Below are 20,024 nucleotides of genomic sequence, written 5' to 3' on the forward strand. Positions count from 1 at the left end.
CCTGCAATGGAAATACCGACTACTTGATTTTCGAGCTAAAATTGTTATCCTTGCATTATACTTTACCGCGGGCTCGTAAACTTCGCTCGCACATTCGTGATTATCCGTTCGTAAAATTTGATTGAAAACGTGGATTTTTTAACGGTAAAGTTTATCAAAATCGTGCAAGAATTTGCTCACGATTTAGCGCTCGACTCGGCAACTCAACAACCCGGCAGTCCACTTGGGCATAAAAAATGTCGCAAACTTGAGTCATTTTTTTCACGAGTCAAAGTACTTCTACGTCCTCGTTTATCACTCTCGTTCACGAAAACTTGGCGGTGTTCTTATATCTTTGTAACACGAGACCGTACGGCAACTAGCAATTGCTAGTTATCTTATCACCTGCTGTAAATATTTAATTCTGTCGACTCGGTCAGTCATCCCCGCGACGCGGGAACTTTCGAAGTCCGAGAATACGAAACTACCGGGCGATCGATCGAGTATCGCTAGTCGAGCATCTCGTCAAACGTTTCCGTACACGTGTGACGGGGAATTTCGCGATCGGGGAGACTGTCTTCTAGACTGACGCTAAAAGGCCGGTCCGACACGGGCGTGGGGACTCGATTCTGCAGTTTCCCTTGACTTTTTTTCGACTGGTTTCAGGCGTTGCCTCGATGCAAAAGCATTCCCTTGTTCGAAGTTGCCGTGTCCCCACCCACCGATTCCCGTCGCAGTCGCGCTTTCCGTCTGAGAGCTTCGAAAACTTTCGGGTCTGAATACCGGGCTGCATTAAACATGAATAAACGATTTATGAGAACAGAACGGCTGTAACGGGTTGCTGAAGGGTTGACGGCGCGGCGAAGCGATGGTCTTCTAATGAAACGAGGCCGACGAGATATCATTGACGAGGTTCCTCGTCGTACGCGCGATCTCGATCCGCCTCGTTATTCGCTGATAATTAATAATCGCCTCCAACGGCCAGGGCTCCGGGCTTCCTATCTGCTTTGTCATCGCTGCGGATAATAACTCTTTGACGATTGGCGGGCGCGGACCGGACACTCGCCCCGTGGTGGCAAATAACTGATCAGCCCTTTCGGCCATTTCGCTTCTTGGAACCCTTGATTTTCATTCCGCCCGATCGATTATGCCGCGGCGGCGAAGTAAAACGAACGGGGTGTTAAAGAGCGGAGCCCGAAGCCACGAAGGCACGGGCGAGGAAACGCGTGTGTCTCACGCACGAAGCGCGACGGAAGAAATTTCTATTCCAAGAACACTGTCCGCCGAGAGGGGAGCACAGATCGCGCTTAATCGCCTTCTAATACGTTATTCCCGCTGTTCAAAGTGAATAAGGAAACGCCGCGCTGCAAGAAAAAAAAAGGAAAGGGAGCAGCGTATCAAACCGGCGATGCGCGGGGAGCGGGGAATAAAAGGATTCAATTGGAGCGCGCGCAGCCTGCTTCTTGCGAAACGGGTTTCCGACGGAAACTTCGGGGGCTTCAAAGCGATCTCATTTCATGCGCTCGGCTCCGCCACGGATTGCCGCGAGCTAATTTGCGAGCGTCAGCTGCGTATTTCTGCAACTATTCTGAGTTCCTCGCGGCGTTAACCCGCAGACGGCGGGACGTTAAGAACGACCGATACCAAGCCGGGCGATATCGCGTTTTTTTCCCTCCCGGAAAACGCGCGCCCCGCTTACTTTTCGCCATCCGCGGAATAATTAATCCGCGCGCTCGTAAAACTCAACGTCGGGAACGACAAAACCGGGCAGGGCAGTCGCGCTCTTTTACGATTCTCTGAAAAAGGTATGGTGTCCGCGCGCCGACACCGTACCTTTGTCGGGGTTGCGCGTGCGATGCTGCGAGAGGATCTAGCGTCTCTGTGCCGCGCTCTCTCGTCGCATAATCTAATCAGCGCATTAACAAAAGCGATAACGTCCGCTCGTAAATCCATGACTCGGGTAACGATCTTTCCACGTGCGCCAAACGCGTATATTTGACGCATCCAACGCCGTCCGGCGCGATGTTTTGCTCGTATAGGTGCGAAACGATACGAATTGTGACCGGTCATTAATTTCGCCCGCGTATCTTGGTGCTGCGAGATCTGCGAATAAATACTCCAAGCCCGTCGACTTTTGTCGTAAAATCGGCAAATGTCTGTGTCTGAGAAGGCATTAAATCGCGATATCGTCCAGCGCGTTGCATCCCTCTTAATCACAGATCGAATAAGAGTCGGAAAAGACGCAAACGTTACTTTTATTACTGAAATATTAATATCAAAAAGTAAAAGCTCGTATACACAGTTTGTGTAGGAAATAAAAACACTCGGCTGCTTTTCAGTCCGCTATAACACTCTAGAGTCCAAAAACAAGCCAATTTTCGGTGATTTTTTCAGGAATATAATAAACGTAAATGAAAATCTATTTATTCCTATTTATTCTCTATACATTGAAGTATAAAAAAGTTTTTTCTCAATAAAATGGCGGTGCCAGAGCCCTTGGATCCAAAGTGCGAAAGTCGCCCCACGGGCGGAAACGAAGCTCCCTCACTCTTTGAGCTGGAACAAAAACCAAAGATTTTTGAAAAATATATTATAACATTTTCTTTCGAACTACGTGTACGGATAAGTTGAAAATTGTTGTTTTTATAAACACTTTTGTGCGAAATTTTCGTAGCGAAAAGTGCAACTTTCTTTTCCAACGCACACCATTTTTACAAAAAACGGTATTTCGCAAAATCCGTACGTAGTTTGAAAGAGAATGTCATATATTTTTCAAAAATCTTTGGTTTTTTGTTGTAGCTCAAAGGGTGAGGGAGCTTCGTTTCCGCCCATGGGGCAATTTCCGCAAGGAGGCACTTTGGTTCCATGGCTCTGACGCCGCCATTTTGTTGGGGAAAAATTTATAAAAAATCAATTTTACACTTCAATGTATAGAGAATAATAAGGATTAAACAGATTTTCATTTATGTTTATTATATTCTTGAAAATAAATCACCGAAAATTGGCTCTTTTGGGGGCCCTAGAGTTTGTAACCCCTTAAGTACCGTTTAGATGAAATTTCACGTGTCAATATTCTAATATCGGTTACGGACATCACTTGGCGACTATTGGCTCGTGACATCATTTGCGTTTGAAGCTCCACCATTTATCGGCGATGTAGATCGCTCCCTGCACTCTTTGTCAAATGAAGCGCCATCGAATACCGATACTTTTGACTTTGCCGCGAGGACGAACCAAGTCTGAACTGGATCATTAACGTCCCTGTCGTCCAATCGCGTCATCATTGGCGCGCCATTACGAGAAGCTAGCGCTGAAATCTGCATAGTAGAGTGCAAAGCAAAAGCACCTTCGAGAATATCAGTGTGACATCTGTATTCGCCCGTTGCACAAGCGCGAAGAAGGAAAGGAGTGCATCCTCGGCTCGACAGAGGGACAATGAAAGATAAATGTTCCGTAAGTGGAACGAAGAAAGAGGCAAAATTAACGTAGCTACACGACTTGTTTCACTCTCGATCGTTAACCCGGACGACAGACGGGCTGACATGAAAATTTCAGTCGATCTTGCTGGGGGTGCGCGGGGGTGATTCTCGCCTGTTACCTGGGGAGTCATGTTGAAATATTTAACGACTCGATTATTCATTCGTTCGGTGCGTGTCAAACAAACATAAAGCGACGCTTTTTCCAAGTATTATGAAAAAAAAACGTGAAATCGATGGCCGCGCGCCTCGCGAAGCAATTGTGTTTCTGTCGTATCGGATGTATAATGTACATACATACATACAGCGGCGCAGCGTGAAATCCACGCCGGTAGAAAGGTAGAAAGTGTAAGTGCTCTCGAGAATATCGACGTTCGCTCTATCTCGTCGGCTATCTCCCGGCATGAGAGATCGAGCCTCTCGTTCCTTTCGAATCTCTCCGTCGCGAGGCGGAGAAAAAACCGGAGAGCCCCGGCGCGGATGAAGGAAGAGAAACGAGACGCAGAGACCTCCCCGTTATTTGTGCAGCGTGGCGGGAGGAGGTGGAAAATAGCGCGGCGGGAACCCGGTGCCACGACGGTGGCAGTGCATTTCACTTGTTCGGAGCATAAACTGGGACGGTAGACGTGCCGGTATGAAAATTTCAATCGGCCGGAGCGAAGTGTCGGCGCAGCGCGCGCGCGAGCGTCGGTGAAGGTGGATGGTAGCGGCGGAGAGAGGCTCAGGTGGAGGCGCAGGTGGAGACGGCGAGGGAGGACGAGGAGGAGGGCAAAGTGGCTCTGGACCGTGTGGGTATATCGTCGTCTCTCTCGCAGTTTCTCGCCGGTTGATTCGCCGCGCGGCAGTCCTTCTCCATCTTCTTCCCTCTTGCCGACGTACGAGGCCCTAGCCCGCGGCGAACTGCATAATTCATGGCCCTGCTACACACCGACCGCCGCCACCCCGGAGGACCCTCTTCCAGAGGGCCGCCGTCGCCGCCCAACCCTCCTTGCGCCAACCACCTTCCACGCTTCAACCTCCTTGCCAGGGTCAGCCTCAGTCGCGTGCATTGTACGTCACCACGTATGCGCGTGCTTGCTAAACCTAGGCGTACGTAAGAACTTGGTGTATGCGTACGCATGTATGCAGAGCGCGGATAAGGTTGGCCCTGCGACGAGGTATAATACATACATGCGCGCCTCCCTGGCCCCGTGCACCAGAATGTAGGCGAATATTTTGGCCGAGTTACGAGCGGCACCCCCTGTTGAGATAGCGCGGACCTAACGAGAGGCATGCCACGGCAGCTTTGGGCCGGTCTCGATCGCGTCGGAATGTCCGCCCTGACAGAGAACAAGATTCGAAGATTGGAATAATGGATCTTTACGAGGCCACTGTCAGTTTGAACAAGTTTACGCGCACCGTTGCCCCTCCGTAAGCTCTCGCAGCCTCGGAGTTTGCTCTTTTTTTTCCCCCCCATTTCGCGTTACATCTCCGAAAGTTGTGCTGCCGCGTGCTCCCGCGGCGATAAGGCATCGCCTTTAAATCGTGGACGTCGTGGTAATTATGGTGTTTTTAATTACAGAGTTCGTGGAAGCCGAAGACAAAGGCTGGGGACAGCATTAATCGTCCTTCTAGCGTTTACGATTAGTGAACTTTCTTTTCTAACTCACATTCGGCTTGTGTAGAGTATGTACCACTTGATATCGGTTAGGATTGTGGCGGAATGAAATACTGGGTTATAAATTTCAAACGCTTAATGCCATGTGAAATATATATCTCGGTGATGCGCGAATCCTACATTTGGATAGAATGATATATATTAAGAGGAAAGCTTACGAATAATAACTCTGTTCTTTTTAAAGTTCGCGAAACGTGCCAGATAAATATTTGCTTCTAGGAAATTGTGTATTCTTTCTTCAGATAACAATGGTGATAGTCTTAAAATATTATTTTTCGTAAATATCTGAAAATATTCCGTTATTTTTTGCGCGAAACACAAAACTGGACAACGTGTTGTCTTTTTACTCGATTTTTAAATAAAATTCTTCATTGTTTTTTTTCACATATTTTTCATCTAATCTTTATTAAACGCTCGCAGCATGAAATGTTTCGACAAAATGGGGAGTCTGTTAATTTCAGTTAGATTTCTTCTGAGCGAATTAAGACATGCACATCTGTTTTCGATGACACTCTAGCTAATGATTAGTGCAAATTGGACGAAATTCTTAAACAAGCCGTGAACATAACTAAATAGATAACGCGCTGATGTCGTTAAAGTCCATTGGATTAGCCACCAAAGACACCCTCGCGCTTGGGGTGCGATTCCCGTCCCGTCTACGCGTGTACATCAATCGGAAGACAAAGTGTGCACCCGAAGCTGCGAGACCGGACGAAATTAATACGGGACCGGCTTTAATCTACGGACGCATTGCGGTTCGAAGCGCAGGAAAGGCGGTGGAACGAGATGCAGATATCCCGAGGCAGGCACGGCCTGCTGGCCGCAAGTCGTTTTCTCGTCCTACCGGAGAAGCGTACCGGTTCTTGCGCTGAATAAATGGGAGATGCTCTGCCATCTTGGGTTCCCATCGCTCGCGAAGATAAACATCAGTAGCAGCAGCAGCAGCCACAGCACCAACAGCACACGGTAGCCAGAGGGACCCTCGTAATTAGCCGGACTTGCGTGTCTCTTCTTTTTCTCGCGTTAGAAACGCCGCTTCGAGGACTGCGACGCTTGATGGTGTCTGTTTACGAGCGAATGATCGTCCGCAAGTCGATCAAAGCTCTTTGAGGACTGTCGGATAACCGAACGATTTCATAGAAATCGCCGTGCGAATTCCAGACGGAAATACGCCGGCGGAAGGAGATACGGATCACCGCTAACTTCTGCGCTTCGAGCGGAAAATATTCAAGTGTCAAAGAGCCGAGACTTATTACCGTAACTTTGTGAATTAATAAGATTTGGGTAACAAGTTGCGTATCGGTGGCGGAGCTTAAAGTTCGTCAAAAGATGGACTCTTTGATAAATTCAAAAAGCGGCTAACTCCCCCAAGTAATAAAGTCTCGGTAAAAACTGAATGAAAAACGATACCGTAGATAATAATACGGGAGTTAATGTAATATATAAATACAGATATCTCAGAACTTTTTCATCCTGGCTGTATCCAATTTAGATTTTTAATTACAAAATCCTAAACATAACAGGTATCGTGACATATCGATCACAAAATTTGCGAAAATACTGAATTAAACAACGTGTACCTGCACGGCGAAAAACAAAAAATATTTGAGCATTTTTGTTTACTTTTATTTGTAAAACATTTGGTTCGTTACGTAGTGCGAAGAGAATTCTAAAAAATTTATCTGCATTTTAAATATTTCTTTATCATTACGTTATTTTATTAAAACGATGGTATAAAATAAACACCGCCTCGCAATTTCTCTCGCGTCGACGGCTGCGTCCTTAGGCGAGGGTCTACAAAAATAAGTCGCGGCGCGCCCCGGCAATTACGCGAGGACGACTTCGCCGAGTTTTAATTTGCGCGAGCTCTCGAGACCGTCGCGTATTCGTGTACGCGGTACTTTCCACGAATTCGCGCGCAAATTTATGCGCCCAAACGATGGAAACAGCGCTCAAAAGAGCACCATGCCTGCCGCTCCTGCACCCACCGTAAATCTCGTCAGCTAAGAATTGCGAGTTTCCTTGGGAAAGGCACTTTGAACGGCAGTTCCTCGTCTGGCCATTTCTGGAATTTCTGCAAAAGGCAATCTTATCGCCCAGAAATCCGTAAATGCGAAACCCACGTTTTCGAATCTGCTAAATACATATTTGCACACGTTATTAAGTTAAGCGCAGTTTTCATCGCGTCTTGCTAGCCGAGTGTACGCGCATCGACGTTAAATGAACAGATACCTCTTCGTTCTCGTTAAATATTCTTAAAGCAATTTTTCAGCGAATTAAGCGTATGTATAACTTTCAAAGATCTTATCTCGTCTGCCGTCTTGCACCAAGAAAATCCCTGTACACGTGTATGCAGGATTTTTACCCTCCGGTATTCCAAGCTTCTTTTTTTCCTGCGCGTTGTCGAAAACTTTTCGACGAGAAAATGACGCGTTTTCCGCCGCGGCTAAAGCGCCCGTTCGCGAGCTTGGATGCGAATTTTTCGCCCGGACTCAAGAGTTCGTCGACGAACGGCGTTTAACGATCCGGAAACGTTGTAAGTGTGGAGATTAAAGTGTATTCGTACACGTAGCTGCGAACCTGTGCAGCAGCACTCTCCTTCCTTCTCCCATTCTCCCATTCACACCACCTTCGGAATGACACGTTGGGAACTGAGCCAAGCCGACTCTAGAACGTGCTATAGGAATTCCCCCAAATGGGAATACTTCTTCTGGCTTTTAATTTAAGTTTGAATATCAAGGAAAATAATTATCTGGCCGAATAACACGAAACACGTACGCGGCTTGTTAAATATTTCTCAGAATATATGTACACTTTTATTACACTTACCGAGTATAATCCACAAATTATGCAGAGAAGAATGTACTAAAAATAGATGGGATAAGATAAATGCTGCCATAGCTCGCTCTCTCGTAGTCATAAAGATTATTGTACCACTTGTAATTACAAACGCGACAATACAAAAGAGTTATATTCTTTTAAAAGCAGTAAAAGGAGGAGACGTAAATCGACGATTGTTTTTCTGCAAAAGATGAAATCTCATCTCTCGGCGTTTTTGTTCCTTCTTAACAAAGCTTAAGAAATCTTTTTATCGATATTATCATCGAGACTAACATAAACAACTTTTATTACAAATCTTTATAATTGTGCAGAGCTGCCAGAGAAATAACAGTGCTATAATATGATTTAGATCAAAAGCAATGTAACTTTTTAAATTTGGTCGTGAACATAATGATTTTCAAGATATATCTATCGAACCGTACTTAAAACTGGTTTTAGCGAAGCTCCCTAACGAAATTATTATATAAATATGGGCCGTAGAATAGCGAGATTAGAAAAATTCGCTGTTACAAGCTTACGCTTTGTACGTATATCGAACGTAATCGAAGCGGCATGATTGATTCGCTGATTCGCTGAACAAATTCATGTGTATTCATTCGTAAAATACGCCCGTGAGCCCGTACAGGCGGATGTAGCTTTATCTGGGCCCCATCATTCACGTTAATTCCACTTAAGCACCGATGCACCTGGCTTGCGAGCTCAACGCGACGAGCGCACGATACACTCGGCAAAAATGAAGAGACGAATGCCATGCAAATCGAGCATTCCAAGTGCGCACAAGGGCACCTTATGCAGCGGCACACAGTGGAACCAAGTGGCCGAACGGCGGGCTGTGTGGCAGCTCGGGCGAATGAACGATGGCAGTGTGCGTATTGTAGAAAGCTGGAACAAACGGCTCACTAAATTCGCATGATATTTTCTTCGTTCCGCGGGCGAGGGCGGTTCGCTCGTTGGCCGTTCCGTTGGCGCCGATGTCGAATGTTCGCATTGAAGTGAGTGAATAATCGACCAAAAACAGTTGAAAGAGGATTTTATCTGAGAAGGAGGGCAAAAAATCTGCCGTCTGCACGACCCGAAACACCGCTACGCTCTTCCTCCTCGGAATGATAATTATAAAAAGAAAAAAAGAACGGACTGAGACAGGCGGGAGCGTGTTAATAAATGCGCAACACTTCTTGCTTCAGGCAGAAGTGCATATCAATTCAGAAATGTGGACATAATCAAGTCTCCGTAATTACAAGGAAATGATTAACTCTTTCTGCTTGAAACATGCCTGCGAGGCATGAAGGGCCCCGACGTTATCCCGCGAGTAAAATCGCGCGAAAGGCAGATCGATAGCGCAATTAACTCATGCGAGTGCACGGGCGCACGGTTTATTTCCCATATAATTTTTATCTCTAATAGATTACGCCCGGCGTACGTAATGCGAGAGTGAACTTTTCGAAACGCCGCTGCGAGGCGACGCGAGGGGAAGCTATCGCTGCGGGGAACGTATCTCGCGACGGCGTGGCATGAATGCCGCATTAGAGCGCGCGTGTATTTACGAGATTATCCACGGGCCTGGTGATTAATTGTACGTCACGATTGATCTAATCATCGGTTGAGAAACGAATGCCGTGTCTCGGACCACAATCGAGCTGTGCGAGCCGGCGCGGGTTAAAGGTTGACTGCGCTCTGTGACCTTAATTACTACGTCGACTAATCGATCGCGCGCATTGTGATCGCGCTATGCTTGACACGGGTACCAGCATACGCGATCACTTCGCCGCCTGAATAGCATCTTAATTACCGGTTAGATAATCCGATTCAGCCACTTATGTACGGTATCGATAGTCTGCGGATCTCATGTCAGAGTCGAGTATCGAGGCGGAAAGGATTAATCGAAAATCACCCAACGGCGGCTCCGGAAGTGACTCGAAGGGCGATGGCGTTTAAACAATTCTCGTTAAGCTTATTCTACAATGAACGCAGAACGCAAGACGCTAAGCCGCAACGCAAGAAATCGACCAATGGCAGTCGATCGTTCTTCTCATATTTGACTGTGATTGGTCGATTTCTTGCGTTTTGCGTCCATTGTAGAATAAACTTTAGTGAGGTCGAGGCGTCTTGTCTCAGGAGCCGTTAAGGGGTCATTCCACTTTAACGGCCCAAAAACTATACTTACCTTTAACAATTTTTTTCACAATGAAATAAATCTTTTTGGCATTTATTAGGGCACTAATAACTAATAACTGAAATAACACAAAAAAATGTTTGTTATGATTCAAACCATTTTTTAATTAAGCGTTTCTACGCCGTTCGAATGGCGTGACAAAAAATATGCACTTGGAAAGGACTTTTTAAAACTTTTTCAAACTGGCACCATTTTGTTATTTTTAAATAAAAATTCTTAATTGAGGTTCGGGACATAGCGACACTCGTATAGATTAAGAATCTTTTTCATTTTTTGTAATCAGGTAAGCCTGAATGATGAAAGTCATCAACGCGGCGGACTTGCATATTTTTTGACACGCCATTCGAACGGTGTAGAAAACGCTTAATTAAAAAATTGTTCAAATTATTTTTTTGTGTTATTTAAGAGTACCCTAATAAATCCCAAAAAGATTGATTTCATTGTGTGGTGAATTTACTGTGAAAAAAATGGTTAAAGAGAAGCACAGTTTTTGGGCCGTTAAAGTGGAATGAGCCCTTAATTTGAGATGAGATCTATTCGAAGCGATAGATTCGCCGTCGATTACGAGAGTGTCGTTGGCTCGGCGGCCGAAAATGCACGATAAATTGCCGAATTCACGATCATAGCGCGATATAAGACACCGGCTCGCCGCGTTTATCGTTACTCGGGATATTTTCGTCGTGAAATAACGAGTCGCAGGAAGGGTTCTCGGCAGATAAGCATCGGCGGGCGGTCGGCGGTAGTCGAGAAATCCCGTAACCTCCCTTGCCCTCCCGCCCCCGTTAATTAGCCAAAAAGTGAGTTCTCTCGTACGGTCCCCTCGCCTTTCTTTTCCACGCACTGCGACGGCACCGCCGTGAATAAAGCATGGTCCCGCGTTCCTCCTCCCCGCCGACTATCCGGTACGTACGAGCCCTCGCCCCCTCGCGCATACAAGACGAGAACCAAGAGCCAAAGAGCCCCACGGCGCTCTCCGTACTTCTTTCTCCGGCTCGCAGCATCCTCGGTGGACCTCGCTCCTTCCGTCTTCCTCTCTCGCGCCGAACGGCCGATCCTAATCTCGATAATGACGCGTAATGGCTGCTGGCGTGAATGTAGCTCTTTGTCCGTGGCTCCTGTACCGGTCGTATATCTGTCCGGTACGGGAATCGCGCCATTTCACCCCGGCGAAAAGCACAGGGAGGCCGAAACGGCCGTTTCCAAGACTCTTTTTCTACGCTCACGTCGCGTCTCCCTGTCGGGCCCCCGCGCTCCCCCTTCACCCCCTTCCAACCCTCTCCCGTTCCGATCTCTACGTTTGGCAAGACGCTTTCTCGAGAATCTCGCTTAATCACTCTGTTCTGCGTAATGCCAGGGCCACGAGTGTGTGTGTGTGTGTAATTTTTTTGCAACTTTATTTTTGCAGGAGCGGTTATGAGAGTTCGATGACCACGGGCTCGCGGACCATCGACGCTACCATGGACTACCTGCAGACGTGCCTCATCTTTTACCTGCTGATCCTCTGCTTCTGCGGCGGACGTTCCATAGACATATGTGAGTAGATACGTTAATCTGACCCAAATCGATACTATTCATAATTGTTAGCTAGCTAATAAATAAAATTCATAAGGCTCTGACGTGAAATCACAAATACGAAATAATAAAGGATATAAGAGCTAAGACAGGACGTTAGTTTCCTTTAATAATCAGCGTTTCAACTAGCAAGCAATGCAAAAGTCTAATTAATAGATTCGCGGTAAAATAGAAACGCAGCATTGGCGATAGTGTGATACTTATTGCTCGACAACAGAGAGGATCGAGATTCTCCTTTTGGGCAAATTGAAGAAAACGTGGCGAGATCATGATTGAAATACGTGTTTACACCCAAGGCTATAATTTTACCGAGGCGGGTGCCTCTCTCACCCGCAGTTCTACTCGATAAAAACAGAAAGGCATCCCGATGCCCTCCCTCGTACCGCATTGCCCTTTGCCTTACATTAAACCTCGGGCTCGGTTTCTACCCGGCTTGGTTTCCATCCCATTGACTTCGGCGGCCCGAGCCACCCTCGTGTCAGGTAAACAGGGCGAGAAACTTGCAAAGTATCCGCCAAGAGTTCCGAAGTCAGCTCCGGGAAAGGCTTTTAGGTACTCGTTCGTGAAATCGAGCTCGAAACTTACGTATACGGGACGTATTTCGCACCCGAAGAATTTCTCGAGCAGGATCGAAAGATGGATCATGATGGTCTCTCGATTCGGTTGCGCTGCACAACGCGTACCATCCTTTTCCCCGGATGAGTGAGTAAATTCGAGCTATGCCGAGCGCAAAGTTTTCAAAATGTGCATCTCTCGTTATAAGCGCGAAGCATAATTGTTCTGACGTCGCGACTTGCGAAAGTAGAATTGGAAGTAGATCTATAAAAAGTCTATTGCGTAACGAATGACAAACGCAAAAGTTAGAAATAACGCACTTGACGAGTTCTTGATAACTTTGCCAGTAATAGCGCTATAAAGTCTGCAAGTGTACGATAATCGGCTTATACTTTAGCGCTAAATATATCCAGACAATGGCTGTTACGGAAACATACTAAATCAGGAAAGTCGAAGTTAACTCTTCTAACTCTTGGAACCTATGCAGCGTACTATTTGACCTCAAAACCGATACTTGGGCTACCTTTGATCCTGCTTACACTTATACTTGAGCGTGCCGGTGTAATCCCGGAAAACAACTATATAGCGCAAACTTCGCTAATTAAATTCTATCTGGTTATCAAAGCAGCTCAGCATAATACTTGGAGCTAACAAACAGAACAATGGCATTAAAGCAACATTTTGTGCGAGGGAAAAAGTAGGTCCTACAGTCAGACGTGACAATTTAAGTGACGTAGCTAAGCTGACAATCCATCAGTTAATCGTTAACCGATGAAAGTATCAGACTCGTCGCAAGCTCCTCTTTATTCGCGCGTGAAAGAAGCAGGCCACGGCGCATTTGAAATTTACTCGGCCGATACGTGCCATGGAATCCAATAGAATCGAATACCGGTCACCGAAGAATCCATAGAGGCGTTCGGTCGTAGGTGGGTCTAGAAATGTGCCCTGTAATCAGAGACTTGCCATATGAGTTCGTCAAATTCCTGCGAGTGAGAGAGAAACATAGGCCATCTAAAGGTCGTTCTACATTAAGTTGCAAGCAATCGCTGGCACGTCCATATTGTCGCAAGTCGCAAGAAATTTGCGATTTCAACTTGTACATTGCAGTCGTAAAGTCACAGCCAATCAAAGAAGAGAATGTTGCGACATCCACGAAGGCTGATCACGATTTATCCACATCTTCATATGGAACACTTACGTCCAAAGCAATCATCATCATCCCAGTCTATACGATTCATTTTATTAATATATAAAATTTTCTAACCGATCAAGAAACACGCGAAACTAACGAGCTATCGACCAAGCCAAACAGACACCATGACAGTGAAGCTCGATGTTCATTGGCCGTCGCAAATCGCAGAGACACAAATTTTGGATTTGGTCAAACCTTGCGACTGGCGTTTACGACTGCATTACGATCGGAAGTAGCGCTGCTTGCGTTCATGCGATTGGTTACTTGCGACTAATGTAGAACGACCTTTACTCCTCTACGATCGTAACGATCTATGTTTCTCTCTCACTCGCAGGAATTTGACGAACTCTTATGGCCAGTCTCTGATTACAGGGTCTCTAGGTGGGTCGGTGCGCTGGTCCTCTGCACAAGAGGAGCATCGAGCGGGCAGCACCGAAATATAAATAGTCCCGTACGAAAGGAGGAGACGATTGCGGGGCCCCCCGCAGCGACTGAACTTGTACATTGAACCACGCCGGTAAATTCGCGGTTGTGTTAAGCGAGCCGGTCAGCTGTGGCCGATCGAGGAGAGCTGAAAGGGGTCCCCCGAGCAGTTGAAGCGCGCATAAATTGCAATGTTAATGTTGCCGGCGATACATAAACATGTTGCACGTCGGTCGAATTGCGGTGCCTGCGCGTACTGCACACCCTCTAGGTGCTCGCGTGCGTGCGTGCGTGCGTGCGTGCGAGGGTGTGTTCGATTCTGAGGGCGGTCGGTAAACGGAGCGCGCGTATAGACGCGTGCCTAGACGAGAGTGTAGCCGCGCCGTTTGCGTGTATATTATATTACGCGCGCCCGCGCGTTTCGTGTCGGTGTCGCGTAATTGCTGGGTAGACGCGAGAGTGTACGTGCACCGGGCGGACGAGTGGAGAGCCCGGAGTGATAGGATAGGCAATTGTACAGATGCGTCATCCGGCCGGGATGTATCTGACGTAGCGAGATTTAACGCGAGCGACACATGTGGCGAACGATCGCCTTTTTTGCATTCCGCGCGGGATTCATTGTTAACAGCGACTAGGATGACGTAGCCGCTGGTGAAACAGGGTGTATAGATGTGCTGATAGATATGACTCAGCCTCCAAATAAATTACGTATGTACACGCGAGCGCGTTACCTTTAATAATTGTAAATTAATACGTGTAATAAATGAGCACGCGTACAAGACACGCTCGTGTGTTTGTCGCATCGAGAGGGCACATCGAGCACGGGTGGTAGGGATGTGTTCAGGGAGGTAAACCGTCACGCAACGGAGCCCTCCCGCGTTATGACATTGTCATCCCTCTGTTACCCTCTCGGTCCTCAGCCCTCCTTTCCAATTATCTACGGATCCATTAGGCCCTAGCGTGATGATGACGAAATTATTGCTGGAGTCTTGAGCGTATTAACATAACAATGCGGCAATTAACGCGTTATTGCCCTTCGTCCACGCTCTGTCGCCAACGCATACGTCGACGCGAAGCGTAGGATGTCGTTAATTAGAAAAAGTTATTTTCACACAAAAATAAAACAAAAGGCTACGTTTCAAACTTCTATAATAATAAAACACATTGAAAAGAATGCTGCATGTAAATTGGGTAAATTTAATCACACGTTATTATATATATTTTTTTTTAATTAGGGAACGTAGCATACACGAAGAGAATTTTCTATTAGAATTTATCCTGAAAATCATGTGATTGTAGGACATGGCCTTTTGAACAATTTTATGAGTTTTTCGAAATTTTACCACACATTTTACTAGTAAAATGTATACTAGGTATAATTGCTAGCGAAATGTATGGTAAAATTTGAAAAAACTCGAATAAAATTCCTTCAAATGCCACGTTGTCTCACGACTACATAATTTTCGGGGTAAATTTCGAGAGAAAATTCTCCCCGTGTAGAAAATTTCAAGTCGAGCCCGATAACGATCCCTCATTCGCGAAGAACACTTTAATTGAGACGACGGTGCACCCTATCGTGCGCCGATCAACGGATTATTTGTACAGTCACCTATCCAAGCGCGCAAATAATTTCCCATGGTCGTATTCCCTCCGTAGATACAGTTATCAAAACATACCTCGGCTATCATTACAACTTGTCACTCCTTTGTACGCGCCGGGCGCCGTTAATACTGGCTGACAGCTTCTGCGGGTCTTGTTTGAAAGACGCGATTATTCGTACGACAAAGGCACCGCCGACACTTTCTGCACGTGTACGTCGTATGTCTCTCGGATATAAAATCCCCGCGACGTAAACATTCCCAAGCTGGTATTCCGAACATCTGTTCCTTACCCTCGCGCCGTCTCCGATCTCCACGTTCGGCTTGATCACGCGCCAGAACCAACGGTCCACGCACGCCCGCGTACACGAACTTAGGAACTCTTCGCCCCTAACGATTCCGGATAAATCGCCTCGAGTGGAATCGACTTAACCCCGCGTCTCGGCGACGGCGCAGCCTTTGGATACGTTCGACGAACGAGGATGAATCGGGAGAATCAAGTGGGATTGACACGTTGAAAGGGCGTCTCAGCTCTGGAGACGCCCGAGCGAGATAATCCCTGGCTCCCCGCGCTTCCTCGATCGCGGATCGCTATTTTTCGGCGATATATCCCCTGGGCCATCGAGAATCGCGTCTCGAAATGTACGCGAGTGCGAGAACGATCGTTCTTCGCCGCGTCGCGGCAAACCCTTTCGCGTCTCATCACGATCGACCTGAGCGACGACGGCGTCGCGGAACGTATCGTGCAACGAGGACGAATCCGGGGTGGATCCGAGGGATCTCGCGCTTGACGCGCTGAAAGGACGTCAACTGTCAGACGTCGACTGGCGACGTCGAGTGTAATAATCCCCGACTTTCGGCTTCGAAGGGCGTACGTCAATCCGCCTCGCGGATCTGTATTTTCATAAGGCCGACCCACGAAAGCAAACACCGCGCGCCCGACTGCACGAGTGCGAAGGGTCCGTGCCCTGAAACTGTCCGCGCACTGACATCAGCTGGAACGAAGGAATTAGACGATGATCGGGGAGATCCTTCATTCGAGAAAGGATTTACATCCTTAACTGACACGCTTTCTTGCTATTTACGTAAGAGAAGTTGAAGAGTTCTCAGGAAAATTATACGTAGAACAGTTTTATAATTGATTACGTAATTATCGCATCTTTATTAGTTTTGAAAATAAGACAGTTCAATTGCAATTGTGAATAATGTCTGGTTCAATGTTTCGCGACTTTATTTGTTCGTCGGTTTCTAAAGAAATAGAGTGCTATTAGAGTAGATGTTTTTACAAAGCAATGTCAATATACGCTGTCTGCCTCTCTTCGCATTAACGTCAGACACACCGAAGAATAAAACTGCTTAGTTTTGATAAATCCAGGCCACGAAGGCACGAACCCCGTACAAAGGGGTTGCATTTTCGACCCTCGAGGTCTAAGTAACGCACGCAACACGAGACGGTGATTTCCAGTCCACGCCTAGGGGGGTTTGAAGGGTGGAACGGTCGCGGCGCGGTGGAGAAGGACGCAGCCACGGCGGATGAAACGGAAAGAGCGGGAAAGAAGTAGGACCTTGGAGAAGTAGGAGGGACGAAAGGGCCGGTGTAAAAGTAGTACTTCCGTTCTGCCAGCCGTCGCGGCGCCAGAAGGACGGGCATGCGCGTTTTCGTCGACGCGCGTTACCTTCCACCTAGAACGAATGTTTGTTTTCTCTGAAAGAGGCGAAAATGGCTCCCCGAGTCTGACAATGCCCGGGGAAACCGCGCCTCGGCTTTCACGGCTCCGCGAAAGGGTGCAGCGCATTACATCGAGGGGGCAGGCGCGAGCTTCTTTCGGGGTCGACGCTCTTACAAACATTCATTCTAATTTCGCCGATGCTCCGGAAAACGGGCGCGGCATTACAGTCAAAAGGGGGAAGACCTTGCGGCAGGTGTCCACCTGCTAATTCCGTTGAGCAAACATAACGAACCGAGTCCCGTCTCGGTGAGCCGTGCGGAGAAGCTGATTATCATTAACACACAAACGACTAGACAGTTTCCAAGTTACATCTTGCGTAGAATTTAATCTGGATTAAATCTCGGTATTGCGGTCACGTTGGTAGAGATATGCCCCCCGCCGCGATACAACGACGTAACAAGTGCGTCTTGAGGGACTCGCGTTTGAAATTCCTATTTTCTTAAGGACTGGCAATTATCATTTGCTTTGCACCAAAAATATTTAATGTCTTAATATTTGAAGGCGCGCGACGTAATAAAAATGTTCTCTGACTCGTCATAATATTTTAAGGATATGTATGACTGCGAGAGACAGCTCGTACGTTATAATTAGTCGAGACGTTTTGACGTAAAAAAAACACACTCACACACACAAAGATCGAGTTAACCCAAGGATTAGGTGCGAGTCATGATTTATGCGCTAATATCGTGCTGCAATGAGATGGGGAAGTTTAATATGTTTTTCGTGAAAGTCCCGGTGCGTAATTAATTTACATTCGCGCCCGAGGAGAGAAGTGCGAGTAAGCGTACCGAAAGCCGACCACGACTCTGGTGCGCCGTCATTAATAATAATCCCGGAATTAACAAAGGAAGGGTGATGCGAATTATTAAATTCACCGAGATAGAAAAGCTCGTTGTTGGTGTCTACCCATACCACACTTCCTCTATTTTTCTTCCCTAATTTGCCGAGAGATTCGTTAGTCTTCTGTGCAATTTGCTTTGCCATTATTATAAAAGCCGCGCTAATTACTCGCCGTATTCGCGTCTACCAAAGGCGCGATATCTTTGACTTGATCCGGGACGAGGGAACGAAATTATGGGATGTGACGCGTGTAAATCCACAATGAGCGTCCGCCCGCGCATTACAGCAAGTTCCGTGCATTTTTGCGAACAAACAACTGCGATTTCCACATAGCCGGTTCCGTAGTCAAACTGTACACCGAGTATATATTAAATTATTAAACTCAGCCTCGCCTGGCGGATAAAGACGTGACTTACACCGTGTTAAAGGTTAATTCAGAACCGTTCTCAGTTGCCTGAAGAAGGAGTGGTTCGCTACTCGAGTGCGACGTGAATGCTTCGCGGGAGAGGACAAACGACGGTGGAGAAGGAGATCCGTTCTTGTAAAGGAGGAGATTTACGATATTGCGCAATTCGTAGATCTCTAACAAATCGCGCAGCCTTCATCGCCGCCTCAACTTGTAACCTAAGCGTGGAAGTCTGATTCAGCGCCAGGACATTTCAATTACCATTTCGGTATTTCAAGATTCGCGGAAAATCGTTTATCAACTCGACGTGCACGCGGACGTATAAGTATTGCGTACTGCGCGTGCGAAATGGAGGCGGAGAGAAACGGTACTCTCCGACTATCAAGTAACAACAAATACAAAAGCAAAACGGATGCTGGATACACGGCGGAAGAATTTCTCTCGGAATTTATTACGATTTTTCTATTACAATCTCTCTCTTACGTCGTCTCGAACGTATTGCGTTCTCCTCGAGGCGCGGCTTGTTCGTCGACCGTTTCGTGGTTGTCTCGGGTTTCGCGGAGGAGCCGTCTCAGGGAAAGAAGCGGTTATCAGTTTGACAGTGACGCGGTTGAAGGAGGAGAACGAGCCGGGCGAGAAGACGAGAGACCCCGACGTTGCGATGGAGAGGAGAGGGGCTTGCGAAGGCATTCAATTTCCCTCTTCTCGCGGCACGGAGGGCGGCACACACCCTTCCGTTCGGAGCTGTCACTCCCCGAGAATTATGGTCGCCGAATGAGTGGCTGGGGCGGGCCAAACGTCGCATAACTTACTTCTTCTTCTTCTTCTTCTCCCGTTCCTGCACTCTTTTCCAGGATGTCTATAAATACGAGAATCGAACTCGCCTGCCTACCGGGAGCCTAACTACTCGGAGGCGACTTCGGTGCCTCTCGTTGCTGAATGCTGCTCCACCGCGCGCGTACCGGAAGGAGCGCGACGCGAAGGCGATCGATCTCCGGCAGTCTTCGCGTCGCGCACCGGATAGCACTGATTACGAAACTTAATTTGTCTGAATGCGCTTTTTGTCACTTCAATAAAACACGAGACAGTTCCCGGGTATTTTTAGCGGAGATATGGGCCTGGCGGTGATTACCAGAAATTCCTCCGCGTAATTGTTTCCTCGTCTCCCGGCGACGGTGAGAGTAGGAATATTATTCTCTGTAGACCTTAATATTTTCAATTGCTGCTGCAAAAGATGTGATTTTTTGTTCGCGAGAGAATACTAAGTGAAATATATAAGTTAATATCCTAAAAGTGTCCCTTAATTTTAATACCGGCGGTGAAACTTTTATCTAAAAATTCCATAATTAATATTGTACATTCGGTAATCACAAGTGTATATTGAGAAATTGATATCATGTTCACCAAACTTGTAGATTCGCTCAAAGTTAAATATCGAAAAATCCTTCATAAACCTGCGCGTTCGCTATTAATCGGATAGTTAAAGATTTATTCAAAGTGAATGAATACTTTTCTAAACGAATGGATAATCTTCATCTCCTGTTTTCCATCTCATTCAGACCCGAAATCTTCGGCGACGTTT

The 20,024-nt window shown here is 46.9% G+C and overlaps 1 protein-coding gene across 2 annotated transcripts in view; it reads left to right on the plus strand.

The window, feature by feature from the left end:
* The window catches only part of LOC105565026 (discoidin domain-containing receptor 2-like), a 103,932-nt gene that overhangs the window by 59,424 nt on the left and 24,484 nt on the right, over positions 1-20,024 (plus strand). For both annotated transcript variants that reach the window (XM_012017842.1, XM_012017843.1), the window contains exon 2: positions 11,532-11,659. In XM_012017842.1, the coding sequence (XP_011873232.1) occupies positions 11,551-11,659 (109 nt within the window). In that variant the 5' untranslated portion in view covers positions 11,532-11,550. The remainder of the gene's footprint in view (positions 1-11,531; positions 11,660-20,024) is intronic.

This window comes from Vollenhovia emeryi, unplaced genomic scaffold, assembly GCF_000949405.1.
Source record: "Vollenhovia emeryi isolate VEMERY1.0 unplaced genomic scaffold, V.emery_V1.0 DF939156.1, whole genome shotgun sequence".
Lineage (NCBI taxonomy): Eukaryota > Metazoa > Arthropoda > Insecta > Hymenoptera > Formicidae > Vollenhovia > Vollenhovia emeryi.